We start from the raw sequence: 16,986 nt of genomic DNA on the forward strand, positions 1-16,986 counted from the left end.
CACCCCATGTACCATACAGCATTCAGGAGAGAGTAGTATGACATTATAATCTCTGCAATATTTTACTGAAATGTGGTAAATTGTTCAATATTACATTATAATGAACACTGCAGAAATCTTACAACATGACTTTGAAATATGCCACTGTTTTTTGTCCCCCACTTAAACCTTGGAGATGGGTTGTCTGTAGAGCCAATAAGAGGTGACAGAAGACATTGGAGCATTCACATGCCTAATGTATGACCACAAGAGGTGGAGAAGTCTATTTACAGCAGCATCATCCAAAGCAGATGATGGGAGAGGGCGAACAAATGACTACAAACTCCAATGTGGATTTCTTCATGCTCATATACACCTTGCAGTGACAACCTTATCCCACACATTAAATGTGTAACCCATCGCCTTGCCATCTTAAAGAGAGCTGACCAACCAATCTTCTGGTGCTCTGTATATGACTCCTTTGATTCTGGACAAGGATGGCAGAAGGTAGCCTTTGTTATGATGGAGCCAGTGTGGTCAAGTGGCCCTATCTTTCCGACTTCCCTCATTTACTTGCTTCAGAAAATTACTGAGGAAATGAAGGAAGATGAAGAAGAGGACCCAGACATTGATTACAATGATCGTTTTGATGATGACTACCGGTACAGAAATTAAAGAAGTGTGAAATGAAAACCTGATATATTGCATAACCGCTTCCGGCTCGACATTTTGACACAGTGATTGTTTCCTTGAATATATCCCAACTCAAACTCGTTTTAAATATAAAATGAAACGAAATTGAACGTGCACAAAGAGTGTTAAATTTCAGTTCAAGTTTTATCTTTGTCAATTAGTCACTTTTAAGTGTTGTGATCAACATTATTCTCATGTGTCACCTCTTTTTAAGGGTATTTGCATATGAATTACCACAGTGCTTACATTCTTATTCTATTTCACCAAGTGAGGGGTGACAATGCTTGAAATTGATTTTCTCTTCAGATTCTATTTAATGTTTTTGATACAAAACAAAAAAGGCCTATTTGGGCAATGATCTAAAGACAGAGTTGTTAGTCACTTTTGTGAGGTATGCAATTTGTCATGTATGTAGCATGAAATATTTGGGCCATTTCCAGAGTAACAACACTTAATTTTTCAGTTTTGGGACATTTCTTGTGTCAAATTTGCTTTCATTATGTAAATGACAATCTCAATTGATTCCTCATGCTGTGTTTCGTCTGAAGAAATGTTTTATTTGTCCCTGTATGTTGTGTATAGTTCAAAAGTTGAACTATTTGGGTACTTTTCAGTGTAACCGATACAGAATTTATTATATTTGGGACTTTTCTTGTATCGAGCATTTTTTAATCATGTAAATAACCATCTCAATCGATTTCTCATGTCACATATACCCTAAAAAAATGTTTTATTTTTCCTTGCATGTTGGAAACGTCAAAAGTTATAGAAACTAATGATTTTCCTCGCAAATCCAAGATGGCTGCCAGTGACCCCCATGTGACACGATTTTCACTTGGAGACAAAAAAAAAATCAAATAGACACCCTAAGGGATACAAAAATGAGGGTGCACGGGACCCCCCCCCCCCCCCCCTTTCCTACCAGACTGTTAAGAAAAAGAGGTAAGTTTACTCTTAGGAGGTATGAGATTGTCATGTATATATGTATATAGACTACTTGGGAATATTTCTAGAGTAAACAACACTGGTTTTCCTCGCATGTTTGGACTTTTCTTGTATGTAGCTTGCTTTAATCATGTAAATAACTCTCTCAAACGATTCCTCATGCCGTATTAACTCTGAATTACTGTTTTATTTGTCCCTGTATGTTGTGTAATTCAAAAGTTAAACTAATTGGGTAGTTTTCGGTGAAAATGACACCGAAATTTGCATGTTTTTAGGCTTTTCTTGTTTCAGACTTGCTTTAATCATGTAAATAACCATTGCAATCGATTCCTCGTGTCATGTTTACCCTGCAGAAATGCTTTATTTATAATTATATGCTGTGTAGTTCAAAAGTTATGGAAGATAATGATTTTCCCTGAAAATCCAAGATGGCTGCCAAGATGGCCGCCAATGACCCCCATGGGACACAATTTTTTCTTGGGAACAAAAAAATGCATTAACTAGACACCCTAAGGGTTACAAAAAAGTAAGTTAAAAAAATGTGTTCGGGGGGTGCATGGGGACCCCCCATTCCTACCAGACTAACTTGACTGGGCTGGGAATTATAGAACATAACTTTCCTACGCTCTCTCAAAACATTGTCTTTAGACACAAACCAAACATCACTGGCCACATGCTTTCGACACAGAAGGAGATATATGTAAACTTCCCATAATGCATTGGCTGATCATTACATGGTCTGGTACACCTCGCTGATGGCGTGGCACACTAGAAATTGTAAGGCCGTCAAATTGACGGGATACAGTTGCACACCTTGCCACACTTGCTTTATGGTCCATGCCATTGTCAGATCATGTTACTCATAGACAAAAGTAAAATCTGATGACTTATTTACAATGGATAGTTGTCACAACAAGACAAATGTGTTACAAAATTATTTTACTAACTTGCTCTTACATATATACAAAATGTAACTCTCCTTTTTTTTTCTTACCACCAGTCCACTTCCAGTTTTATTGATATCATGAAGATTTTCAGTAATGCAGAATAGTACCTTAATAGACCGCATTGTCGAAAAGACACACACATGCATACACCAGAAAACAAATAAACAACAACAAGCAATTATTTGAGCCGTTGATATGGTTGAAGTCATATTGTATTCAGAATTTTTGTGATTTCCCTTTAATGCGTTGAATCGTAGATCGCAAAGTCCGCAGAGTAGTTTTCATGCATTCATTGAAGCAGTGTGAACTGATGGGGATGTCTGAGAAAGAAAATAATGATCACAGGTTTTTGTAAACAAAACTATAAAAGATGGGCCATCGAGGTCAGTTGTGGCTCGAGCGTGAAAGTAATTTGTTCGAAGCAGACAGCCCGTACTCGAGTTGTTAATATGGTATTATTGAATCAATTGCCATTTGGGGATGACATTATCATTTTTTTTTTTCATTATAACAAAAGAGAAGCATTCTGATTTGACATAAAGATTACATTCAATTACATTAAAAGGATTTTTTTTTTCTTATCCCACAGTTGTGCTTGAAAGTGAGTTTACCATTGGAAAGAGAGAAAAGCTCTTGTAACATGTATGCAGTGAGCTTTTCGACATAAACACCTTGCAAGCAAATTTCTGATAATGGCAAATGTTGTTTGTGCATTGCAATGAATTGTGTCATCATACCTACAAAATCTTATTTCTTGTGCCATACTTCACTCTTCTGAAAAATTTTTCCCCTAGTATTTGTTTCCTTGGCATTTCTCTTTTCCCCTGTTTGTGACCCAGTTTTGTTTCTGTCTCTCCTGATAAACACAGAACTATTGAATTATCTTTTCTGAAAAGATTTCCTGAAAAGGGCTCTGCCCTCGGTAGTGTATTGCTGTCACACAGTATGGCTGTTCATATGATACGAGATCCACGGTACACGGAAATGAAATATTATTTGCCACCTCCTGTAATATGACAAGAGGGTCCAGCTATAATCGACAAAACACTTCAAGACCCCTTTGTATTGTCCCTTTAATTAGTCATAGAAAAACCTGAGAAAGAAGTTCCTGCTTTCAATATCAGTAATCCAGAAAAAAAGTACTTTTTTCACCCTTCCAAATGGAACAAAAAAATAAATGTGCCTCATCTATGTACCTTTCCACAGCTTGATGTGATTGAGTGAGAGTCAGAGAGGTGGGATATCAGGAGCTTTCTTGAGTTCAAATTTTGGTCAGATTTTTAAAGGAATACTGTGAAAAAAAAACAATGCTTGTCTCATATCTGAATACATACATGTATGTGCACACACACACACACACACACACACACACACACACACACACACAAACATGTAATACTAGTATGACTATATGTATGCACAATTAATAGTGAGTTTTCAGAGAGTGAAATTTCATGCATTTTTACTTACGCACAACGTTGTCCTTCTGGGACTCTGTGAGTTAAATGATATCTGTCTATTCATTCTGAGCCACACTTGACCACCATTGTTAGTTAAGTGCAATGCACTAAAGAAAAACTCACAAAGCCGCGGTGTCAGGATTCACCAGAGGCTTGAATCTCTTCCTTTTGTTCTGTCGTTAAAGGCATGATCTACCATTTGCAGATGAAACAAAAACTCAGCTTTAGTGCTTCAAAATAGTTCTAAAATGTGAGTTAGTAATAGAAACAACCAATGTAAACTTTGAACCAGTATAATTAATGTTAAATATTGTTCAATATACAAAATGCGAACAATTGTTATAATAAAAATGTTTCTAGAATAAACCGTCTACATTTATGGTTTATTGCACACACAAAAAAAGATAGTGATATCTCCCTATATTTTAGGCTTTATTGCAAAATGTTTACATAGTAGTATGTTTTGTGATACAACTGACCTACACATATGCATCAAATGTGATATCTTGAACATTTTTTTAAATCACTGCTCCCAAAGGTAAACAGTACCTTTAAAATTCTATCACTTTGTGTATTGGCATTTTAGCACATTTATTTCTTGAGGAATCAACTGTGGGAAAGGATATTGAAACTATAACTTTTCTTCTCTTTTTTCATTATTCCTAATCAGATGGACTATGTAGGCCTACATATTGTACATCTGTGGTAATGTAAAGTTTGCTTCATAACAAAATATGTCAGATATCAATTATGTAGTTGTATTTTGTGTTCTTGGTGTTTGGTAACTGTATAACTACCCACATGACCAGCAATTGGCTATTGAAGTAGTTGAAAGCAAAGGGTAGGGAGACATTTTGTCCTTCGTTTCATTATGTAGAGAATGGTAAGGGCATAAGAATTGACAGACAAGTGAAATTATATCCATTGTTCAAGTGGGCAAAGGCCTTTGTTCAGACCAAGCCAATCAGTCATTCTACGCGACGATGCTATCTCCTCAGTGAAAGAAGTCATTCTGATAAATAAGATCATTTGGCTATAGGTTATTCGGTGGTACACAATAGAAGTAATATCAGTCACTGTTGTTGCTGGATGTGGTTTTTTTTTTTTCCATTGGGTTTTGTTGTATTGAAATGAAATGAAAATGAGATTTTCAAAAATCTGTCTGATGACTCTCAAGGAGTAAATTCCTGAAATGAAAGTTTAATTTCAAGATTTTTTTTGTGTGTGTGTGTGGAATGTAGGTTGTTCCTGCTCTGAAAATTGTACCATGTAAAATAGACAGTCAGTGTAGTTTTACTTATCCTTGGTCTTGTTGCATAAAAGTTGAGATCACATGTAAGTCAGAGAATCAAACATAGATAGAATATATCAGAATGCTCAATTATGATTAGCTGATACCTGACTTAGGTTTGATTTTCTGACTTATATTTGATTGCATCCTTTTTTTCTTTTTTTTTTGCAACAGGGCCCTGGTGTTATTCTTGATCAGTGCTTGTATGTGGCTAAATCTGTATCTATCTATCTGTATGTTGTATGTAGGGAGAGAAAAAGATAAATGATATGGACCAATGTCCCTTATAATTCTCCTCAATGCTACTTCATTATTTCCAAGTGTTTTGGATGAAAGAAAAAATTTGAAATGGAGGAAGATAGAGAAAGAGTGAAGAGGTAGGAGAATAATCGTTGTCACAGCAGGTCATGGCTTGACGACCCGAAAGACAGGCGTGGAGACGCTTGCATTGAAAGCTCGCTGGATGCAAGTGTTTTCGTGGGGGGAACGCTCAGGCGGAGGCTGGCAGTGATGACAGCGTGGATTGAGGGCTGCATTTTCACGCATACTGTGCCCTTGTAAAGACAACAGACAACTGATTCCCACTTGCTCTCCTCACTAAAATTCCCCCACATCATCTCCCCCCCCCCCTCCTCCTCCTCCCCCTCTCCCTACCCTTGTTTTTTGACGGAGAATACAGTCATCACCATCACCAGCAGCTCAGTTCTGATGGATGAACCGTCTCATTTGTCTCTCATTCTGTTTACCTTGGCTGATTTTTCTCTGTGCAGATGCATGCACCACCAGAGGTATGCATTTTGTTCTTGCAAGAGAGCTGCATCCTCCTCCACCGTGTTTTTTACACTTGGGTCGTTAAATGTGATGTTGAATCAAGGTTTTTCTTAATGTCTCTTGATTTATGACATCTTTACATCCTTTACAATGTATGTTGTTTGAGCAATATACCTACAATTATCCTCCCTCCCCAACAAAAATGACAATGAAATAATAATAGTACCAGCATTGATAACTGCATCTTGTTAAGTATCTACTTCTTGTGGAATAAAGTATGATGGGTTGGGGGTTTTTTTTTTTGTGAGACAAAAACAAACAAATCTGAACATTTATATGGATTTACTGATTGGACTTTGTAGGCTCAGCTGGGATATGTTGGGCTAATTTTGCGAGTGGGGTTGGAGATAGCTGCCATATTAATTTTAGATTACTGGAGCAGTGGCCATATATCACTCTCATTACAAGGTGCAATAGCCACGTGTTTATGAGATTTCGGCTGGCAAGGGGACATTTATTTGGATAGGATGCAAAAATAATCAAGGCAGTTAGCACGGGGGAGTCTGTATTGCTTCCCTTTTCTTCTCCCAGCGCTCAGAGTGAAAACAGAGCTTCGGCGGGCTTTCACACTCCTAGTAAAACAGAGAGCATTGGTATCCGCATTTTGCAAACATGATCGATGCTTATTATTGAACAATATTTCGCAAGTCTGGATACCTCTTAGCACCATAGTTCTCGCGTTGAGGACGAGTCCTGAGTATGCTCGGACAAGTGTCTAAGGAAATGCATGTTTTAGCAAAACCAGCCTGTCCTCAAAGGGTTAACTTTGGCCAGGCATAGTCAGGGATATCATCCCTGGTCAACTATTGCACAATTTTGGGAGGTAATCTAAATGGTCGACTTCCAAACAGATGATTGTGGAGGATGGGAGTCCAGCTTGACTGGGTATCTATCCACTTTTATTATGGTGCATGCGTATCCATCTATGCACTGCTGCATTCTATACACAGCTGATTGCCAGGCTGTGGTATATTTGTGACACCAAATTTGTGGATGTTTCATTTCCTACAGCCTTGTAACAAAGCATTTTATTCAGCTACTCCATCCATTAAGTTTGATAGGCAGGAATTCATTCAGTTGTAGCTAGGTAGGGCAAGCCTCCGGCAAGCTTTGTGGTTGTTTGTGGCAACCTTTGTGAACAAAGCATGCATGAAATCTAAATGTATTACAGAACCAGACTCCCAATCCATGTCTGAATACCGGGTAACTTAAAGCGCATTTAGACAGAAACATGATGACAGACCAGTTTACCTGTGAGTGTGAAACATCTCTTTGTCTCTTGACCCCGGCGGGCCAGCATATGGGTTGGATGGTGTGTATGATAACTCAGTGGGTCTCTCCTCCTGGTGGCTAGAAAGGGATGACCCGTCACGTGCCGTTGTGTTTTCTGCATGGCGGGGCTTGGGGGGGCTTCGTTCACACAGGATTTGGCAGAGGATCAGTCAAAGCCGTCTTCTCGTCAAACTATGCGGATGCATTCTCCTGTTTTTCTTTTTCTTTTCTTTTCTTATGTTTGTAATCAGATGTTTTTGTGCTAGGTGGCAGGATAATGTATCATGGCTAACCAGAACAGATGATTTTTTTTTCTTTTTCTTTGCTGCGGTTTGGGAATTTTGAGTAATTGATCCCATACTGAGAACTACTTCTTCAAAGAACATCCTGTGGTTTCTAAATCACTTCCCTCTTTTTCCTTCTTTTTTTTTTCATCTGTTTCCTAATTTTTGGAAATCTTGGGCTGTTCCCTGGAAGATACATTGTGTTATTATGTGGAGTGCACAGTGAAGCATAAAGAATAATGTTATGAGCTTCACTGCATAGTTCAATTAGAATGTGTAGGGTAAGGGTTTCCAGCTGCTCTGGTTCTTAGAAGCCACATCCTTACAGCCACTCTTATTAACTCTGTCATCACCTTTGGAGACCTGCACTGTGTACTATGTCAATGTCATTTTGAGGTCATTGTCCTGAGGGGGTTAAAGCTAAAACATAGTTCTCAAAGGGGCTCAAAATTCATCATTTGGATTTGGCTTGCAATATATCAAAAGATAACTATGTTTTGTCTTTAAAGTCTACAGGAGTCCCAGATTCCTTTATGTGCAGACTCGTTGCTGCCATAATATCTGATTCTGTTAACTCTATCTGTTAAATATCATTTGATTGTAAATGTGTGTGCTTTCTCTCTCAGAATGCACTTGATTCAAAATATGTATGATATCGTATGGGTTTCTGTTAACTTTTATACACTTTTAATAGTTCAGGCTAAATTAAGTGATTGTAAAGAATGATGGTGCTCTTGACATTCATATTTATATGAATATGTTATTTATATAATTTCTTTCTTCAATATGGTACTGAGTGAGTCAGATTGTCTCCTAATCAAAATAGTGGTTTACATCATGCTTTGCCAATGTGCATCTGCACCTCAACTCAAGATTTCACTGAACACTGTAATCACTAATGCGCTGTTTTGACCTCTAGGCAACCCATTTCCCTTTGTGATTGACAGTAGAGGCTTGTCTGTCTGTCTGTTTATCAGAAGTTCAAACACTACCTAATGGATCAATGCCCCTCCCATTTTTTGTTCTCTCTCTTTATCTGAAGACACCAAAAGTTCAACATATTTTGTATGCTATACAATGTTGAAGACACTTATCACGACTGTTGACACTATTTCTGACCATGCATCACTTATTTCCCTCTCTCTTCCGGCAGGTTGAGCTCGCACGTCCAAGAAGACCAGGATGTCACAAGTATCAGGTGACTATTTAGATGTCATGTGACCTATCGATTTTGATGAGCATAAATTTGTGAGATTTGGTTTGCTCTTCTCCAATTTCTGTCCGCGATACATGGAGGGCGGGGGGCATTTCATGAAGCGTTTTGTCTGATTTTTTTTTCCTGACAAACTGTTATAAGCTACTGAACTCCTTGCATCTGATTGGCTGAGAGTAAATCTGTCTGCCAAATTTGTCAAACAAATTTGTTGCACAATAAAACACTTCATGAAATGCCCCCCTGGTCCACAAACAGCAATGAGTGGATTGACTTGGACCTGTTTTACTGTATGATGGCAGTTATTAGATCAACAGTTCCAGCCATACATCCACTGCAGACCATTCCAAGTTTCTTGAATCAATTGGCTAATGATTATGGTAGACAGGCATGAGAATAGCCAGTGACCAAATCTGCCATAAGTTTTAATATGTGTGTAGATTTTAAAGAGAAGAACGAAAAAAAAAAACCTGTTCAAATATTATAAGTTTGGTGGTGTCTCTATCATATGTGAAATATGTTGTTTCAGGTGAGTAAAGGTGCTGACACTGATTTGCTCTGGTAAAGGTGTAGATATGACACCGACTCAGTTTGTTTGTATTGTTTTGTAGACAAGTTTAATGAAGCTGTGATGAAGCAAATTCTGAAGTCACCACCTTGTGTTGTACAAAGGGAGGCAAATGCTCTGTAGATGTAAAGGGCATCTTATCATGTATGTCATTACGTGGAAAGTCTTGTGATTTTGCATTTCCTCTAAACAGAACAAGAAGCATCTAAGGAGTATGGGGATGACAACATACTCGCCCGAGGAGTTTGTTGGGCTGACAACGATCGCATCCTCACCGTGCGAGAACAACAACCTGCCTCCTCCCGTCACATTCCTGCCGACTTCGTCATCGTCGTCGTCGTCGTCGAAAACATCCACATCGCAGGAGCAGCAGTCCAGCGTCATGATCACCCCGACGTCCAGCCCTACGAAGGAGATGATGGAGTGCGAGGGGGAGGGGCGGCTGCGGAGAAGGGATGACATCAACGAGAACATCTGCTCCTACTGCAGCGATGACGATCACCAGGACGACGAGGATGAGGAGGAAGAGGAGAGCGATGCGGACACCATGGTGGAAAAAGGAGAGAGATTCATCCTCGATCCCTGCAATGAGCTGGATTTGGAACAGATTGAAAAGTTCTGAGACCATGGAGTTCTGCCTCCACTTTCACAAAGGGGAGAGCTTTATGCGACTCAGATACTTGTTGAACTCGTAGGTGAGGTGGCCTCTAACACTGAAAATTATTATGGTGTCTGTCATTGGATTTGACTTTCAGAGCTCAGAGCTTTGCTACATATTGTGACGAATTTGGCTGTGTACAGAAGATAAAGAAAGAAAAAATGAGGACTTTGTAACAGAGAAAAAAATACTGACAGTATTATGGCAAACGCACTTTTGGGCGTACATTATTTTCTCATTTGATGAATATATAAGTGTTGACTTTTATCTTGACCTATCTGAGACCAAACTGAATTGAGTGATGGAAAACGCATGATACTTTCACATGAAAAATTGTATATTGTCAGTCTACATTTTGTAGCACTAGCATTACCATTTAGGTGAATCAAATGAGATGTGTCAGTACATGATACTAATGCAAAACAGTAAATTTTTGTTTTGGAGATGTAGTTTTTGTTCAATTGTTAAAAAAAAGAAAAGAAAGAAAGTGCTTTACATCTTTTTAGAATTGTCTGTATCATAGAATTCAGAAATATTCAGTGTAATGAGAAAAGTGATTTTTGCTGAATTTTGATGATTTTGTGTGCCTATGCAAGTTTTCTCAGAAGTTTGAAGATTAAATAAAACATGATAGGAAGATAGCATTTTGCTAAATGCTTTTTAGAAATTTGCAATGAACAGTTTGTATTCATGAGTGAAATACTGTAATCAATTTTGACAAAGGCGAATGACTGGGCGACATCATGTCAAGCTACGTGAGCTTGGTTATTGTCACATTTGTTATATTCATATATACATGTACGATTCATGGAGAAACTGTGTTTGAGGTAAAGGGAAGAGACAGGTCGAAAAGAAGCGCGTCGCAACGCCGCTGCGTTGAATCGTCTTTTCGGGGCTCAATACTCTCCCATGTCGGTGAGGAAACTTTCGGGGCAAAGTCAGACCAACTCCCAGCAAACCACGTTGGGCCTCTGAGGCAGATAGATAGGCATCATTTGAGTGAGCTTTTTTTTTTTACACCAAGAAGCAGAGAGAGAGAGAGAGAGACTTGTCCTGCCTGCTTTCAAACTCTAGATGTCATTTCTCTAGAAAAAACAGAGAGATTTTCAAGGCTCATTGTGTATGAGACATCATAGGTTCCAATGCTGTTGTCTGGGAAAGAGGGAACTCGAGTAACCAAAGCAAATGTAGATGTATCCTGTTCATTGTTACACCCCGAGCTGCCTATGAAGAGATTTTCAAATTAGAACAACCCCAAAAAAAGTCTTAAAACCCCCAAATTGTGTATGATGCATAATTTTACTTTCTTCTTTCAAAACATTAAATGAAAAAGCTTTTATACTGCTTTGCAGTTGATGTATCTGAAAGACTGGCCCACGAACTGGTTTATGGTGTGGAGGTGTGAGTGTGTGTGTGTGTGTGTGTGTGTGTATGTGTGTGTGTGTGTGTGTGTGTCTGTGTGTGTGTGTGTTGTCTCTCTCTCCTTCTCTCTCTCTCTGCTTGCTCTCGGCTGGCATACAACATATCATCAGCCCTCAGACTGATACTGTAAACACACAAATTTTCGCGGTGATTACCGGTATATAGCATTTGTGCATTTCGGGCCACTTTTGGCTAATGCAAATTCTAAAACCCGCGAAAATATCTTCACGATTTCTCTGCACATTTTGAAAGGATTTGAATTAAAGAATCCGCGAATATGTTTTTGAACCGCTCAGCACGAAAAATTGATTAAAAATATGGATGTTTACAGTAGCAGTCAAGTTCACAGGGGGAGCTTGACAGTCACGTGCCAACCTTGCCTCAGAGGCTGGCGTGGACCGGGTTGAAGTCTACGATGGGTACTGACGATTGTCTGTCATCTCTACCTCAAATGTAGTTCTTTCACAAATAGGAAAGGACGTTGGTTCCTTTCACTAGAGTGCTACTGTATGCATGTGTAGCCAGTTAGAACAAACTGACTGTTAAGGGTTCCACGTGGCTTATGTTTGTTTTTGTTTTTTCATAGTCGGGTGGGTTTTTTTTGGAAACCCATTTCCTGCGAGGAGTCTTTGTTCTTCGCTATTATCTCTGTTACGACTGATTGTCAGCCATAGCATGATTGATGACACGGAATAGGTTAAACTTTTGTAATAGGTTGTTTTGCATATATGTAATTGGTTGATTCACGTCTTATTACTCTCCATCGATTTTTAGCGTGAAATGTATCAATACTCCCTCTTCCCACTATGCTTTATGATTATCTATCGGATTTTGTGTGTCAATGTTTTCCCAATATTTTGGTTTTACATAATTTTTTAGATAATCTGTATATCTGTTTTGTTTGTGTTTTTTGTTTGTGCACCCATTGTCTTCGGACAAAGAAATTCAATGCATGTGAATATGATATTCATTAGCTTTTGTCTCTTGATGCCAGTACCTAGTGCAAATTCCTCTTAATGTAAGACAAACACTTGTAGATAGTATATTTTCCAGAGTCATACCATATAGTTTATATATTTGTTTTGTTTGTGAGTGCAAAAAAAAAAGGAAGAAAATTCTTTTCTTTGTTTTGAAGCATTGATTTGCTTTTTTAAAAATTGTTACTTTGTCCAGAAAGCTAGTGCTTTTTTTGTTTGTTTTGTGTTGTACCTTTAGAAAGGTATCCTAGAGCAATTACACCCAAAGGCCAAAATGTATGTGCGATCACATTTGCAGTCAGGCGTCACTCTGGGTCTTGGTAAAATCTTGCCTTATGAATATGCAAACTAGAATCACGACTGCCAGTCATTGTTGTGTATTTCAAAATCATTGGTCTGGAGCTGTGTTTTCCAGTCTTATGCATTTTTCCTTGTGTATTTGGGCTTACCTGTAAGACACAAATATTCGAGCACCCCTTACTTTTCACGGTTTATCCCTCAAAGACTTTCAAGCTTTCATACTCACAGAACCACACGATGTACATAACACCATTGTTGCACAAATGTGTCTACGCAATGATATGGGCTGAGGCTAGGGAAACGCCCTCAAAAAGAGGCACGGTAACTACACGGGAATGGATGGACCCCTGCGTGGATGGTTCCAAGGCACTTCGTGTGACATGAAAGTGAGCCATGAGTGGAAAGGTAGAACATCTTGCTTGCATCAATGTCATGACAAAATAAGATGGTTTTTCCTCTCATGAAAACACAAGGCAAGAAACATTCAGTCGGTCTATTGGGATATTTCATGGAATATTTAAATCGCCCGTGGTAATTGGAAGGGTACGAGCGAAACATCCCATGCCTCCAAATCGTAATTGTCATTCTCCCCCACTGTGACTTCTCACTCGCCCGTATGACAGGGTGGTATTTCTACTCACCATTATTATTTGCAATTGTGATTTGCACGCACATTTTGGCCGTAGTGTGAAAACGGCGCTAGTATGCCGGGCCTATTTGCAGTGTTACAGTACTATTTCATGACATATGTCAACTTAAGAGCTACTGATATAGTTTTGTTTGAAATAATAGTGTGCAACCTGTTTGTTTTGTGTGTCTTTTTTTTAATTATAATTCATGAAGTTTAATGCTGATATATCCACTTTGAGATGCTCGAGTGCTTGTTTCTAATCTTTTTTTCTTATTTTGAACCTGCAAGATGAACAGTACGAGCTACGTAATTTCATTTGTCATCTGCAAAAATAGTAATAATTTGATCAACTTACAACTGAAAGAGAGATGATGTAGAAGAGCTAATTTTCATTCTTCCTAGCTTAGTTAGTTTGTAACATTGCCATATTTGATGATCCTGCAGAAATTACCAGCTCTGTAGGCCTCCTGCAGTATCAATATATCTCTTCCACCTAGCTTCACCATTGTGGGCAGTGTTTTTTTAATGTAGTCCCACCTATACATATGTATGTAAGTTCACCCTCATTTTGCAGAGATTATTTGATAGGGGAATACCCATGATATTTTTGAAAAGGCGTAAACAGCGATAAAAGGTGACCAGGCTAAAGATAAACACTTCCTCAAGGCTCTTGAGGCAATTTTATGCATATATCCCCCTCCCCTCATTTTTATGTGATTGGTGATTGGCTGTGCATACTCTGGATATGTTTTCAACAGCGTATGGTGTAATCTTGTCATGTTTGTGAATGTACTGATTTTTTTTTTTTTTTTTTCTCACAGCATGACAAATCTTTTGAGTACAGTTTATATAACTTACACATATTTTCTTCCCCAATGTTATTTATCCTTTTTTTTTCTAGGAAAGCACATTCTTTATAAGAATCTGCACTTGCATTTGTAATTATTTGCAATTAATTTTTTTCCTTTTTAGGTATCTATATTCATTGTGTGCTGTGTCATTGCACTGATAAATCCAATCTGTTTAATTTGATTGGCTCTTCAGTTTTTATACATGGTGAAGGATAAAAACTTTTAAGAGCCGACGTGAAGATGGGAAAGTATTGAAACAATTACAGTCATCCAAAGAATACTCCCCTCTTCCACTTTTTCCGCACTTTATCGACCTAAAGTGAGCTGAAGCCAAAATTTCTCACGATCTGATCACTCACTGCTGAATCTAAAATTTTTGATCAGCATATAGCAACTGTGTTTTGTTTTTGTTTTGTTTTGTTTTTTTCTATAGCAATTCTTATTTAATCTCTTGACCCAGTGTCATTGTGTGTGGGTGTGCGTGCTTGTGTGAGGGTGTGTTTTAGTTTCATTTTATATATATGTTTTGAGTATGTTTTGTGCCAGCCTCATTGCGTTGGGTATAACTTGCCAAGGTTTTGGGCGCCAGACAGTGTTGTATGGTGGCATCAGCACATCTTAGGCCCTTATGTTGTTTTTTAAATTCTCTCAAGGAAACAATTGGGGGAGGGGATCCAGGAAAACTGCTTTTCTATATAACCTTCCAATGAATATTTGAATAGTGTGAACACAACTTTCATTCAGACCGAATTTTCCACCATTAGATTTCGTGATCTTATTTCATCAACACAGGAATGGCCAGACTTTTTTGATGATTGACTGTCATTGGTGACACTAATATTAGCATGCATCATCTCAACCTGAAAGCACAACATTTTGTTAGTGATATTTTCATGAATGTAAAGTGTTCATTTCCAAAACTGTGTTAATCTTCAATATTTTTCAAAGGCCTAATTTTTATAATGGCAAATGTGAAAAACACAAAGTAAAGAAATATCTATCCTCTCTCTGAACAAGTTTACAAGTTTGATAATGCTCTGACCAAAGACTTAAGGTTGTATCACAGATGCTATTGGTGCCCCATATATAATTTTCTGTATGTGGGACTGAGTAGGTTTTTAATTCAGGGGCAGAACCAGAGGGGGAAAGTGAGAACATAAGTTGTTTTATACTTAACTCTTTTACAGAGAGAGTGAGAAAGAGAAGATGACAGCTTGGCAGGTATGCACTCTTAGTCAATAACAAGCTCTGTCATGTTATCGTTATGATTATTATTATTTGCTTTGCTTTGCTTTTTTTTTTTCTAAAGACAAAATTACAGTATGCAAGACATTACCATTGCTATGCTTATGATATCCTGTTGGCCAAATCCGTCATCAGAATATCCCTCCATTCATCATGGTATCTCTGAAACTTAGACGAAGCCTTTTTCTATCCGCTTGGCTGTAGTCCTTCTGTAGTCTCCTTCCAGTTGAATCTTTTCAATATGCCACAGCCCAGAAGGCATTTTAGGAGAGTTTTATCATTTTGCGATCAAATATTCAGTGCACCTGGAAGTTGCCTCGTATTCAGTTTGTCCCTCCCCCCCCCCTACCCCTTGTGATTTCTTTCTTTCTCTCTTTTTCCCCCCTCCCTTACCTCCCAACCCACCAAAGTCTAGTTTACATCGCCCTCAATGACTTGATGAGATGTAAATTTCATGGTGGGTGTCTTGTCGAGTGTCAATAGCATAGCTACAGGCCAAAGTCTGAATCAATGTACCGTGTGTCCTCTTTAACCATCCAGGCATGTTTCATTGCTGACAGCTCTAGTCATTTGTCGTTTTGAGTACATCACTCATTCCCCCCCCCCCCCCCCCCCGCTTCTTCCCTCTCCTCAAGAGTGATTATTAATTCAAACCAAACAAAGGAAGACAAAGCAAATGAGTTTAGATAGATTTCCATAGCCATTATTTTTCTACATGCTTCATTTGACGATGAATTTCACAGTGTGTTTTGATAGGACGGTCATCTATGTGATATAGGATTCGTTGTGGTGCATGCATTATATACATATACAGGTTCATAACATATCTATTTTGCGGAAAACATTCTGTCATCTGTCTTGTCTGCTGGAAAAAAAAAAAAGATTTTCATGCTGATTGTCATGGTATAAATTATGCCACATCCGAATCAGTTCATTGTGATACTGAGTATATGATGTAAATGTCATGGGGATATTTTTATAACAATTTAAATGTGTTTTAGCTTGCATGTAGACAATTTTGTCAAACGTTTAGGCAGCTACTTGGGGTGTTTTCACTTTAAAATGTATTCTATGATGAATTTTACGATAAATTTTTGGCACATTATATTAACACCTTTTCCCCCTCTCCCCAAGTGTATATAAGATATTCAGTGGTATATACCATGGCATGAATTTTTGGAGTGTGAAGTGAGAGTTATGTCAAGTAGCCATGACATTTTTGGTTGTGTGTTTGTTTTTCATTTTGTATAGGGGGTTTATTTCCTTCCCCTGCTGAATCCTTGGTGGGTTTTTCCCCCCTATATTGCCTTTTCTATCACAAATACCTAGTCGCATAGATGCTTCTTTTGTCATGGAGAAATTGAAGTGAATTCATTGGTGGGAGAGGGAAACAGTTTAGATGTGAATTTCTCGCTACCG

The 16,986-nt window shown here is 38.3% G+C and overlaps 1 protein-coding gene across 1 annotated transcript in view; it reads left to right on the plus strand.

Moving 5' to 3' along the window:
- The window catches only part of LOC139729743 (protein FAM53A-like), a 119,024-nt gene extending 104,685 nt beyond the window's left edge, over positions 1-14,339 (plus strand). The window contains exons 6-7 of the mRNA XM_071640678.1: positions 8,856-8,900; positions 9,677-14,339. Of these exons, the coding sequence (XP_071496779.1) occupies positions 8,856-8,900; positions 9,677-10,105 (474 nt within the window). The 3' untranslated portion in view covers positions 10,106-14,339. The remainder of the gene's footprint in view (positions 1-8,855; positions 8,901-9,676) is intronic.
- Positions 14,340-16,986: the final 2,647 nt, after the last annotated feature.

Source organism: Diadema antillarum, unplaced genomic scaffold, assembly GCF_040938485.1.
Source record: "Diadema antillarum isolate AM-2024a unplaced genomic scaffold, OU_Dant_1.0 seq00000262_RagTag, whole genome shotgun sequence".
NCBI lineage: Eukaryota > Metazoa > Echinodermata > Echinoidea > Diadematoida > Diadematidae > Diadema > Diadema antillarum.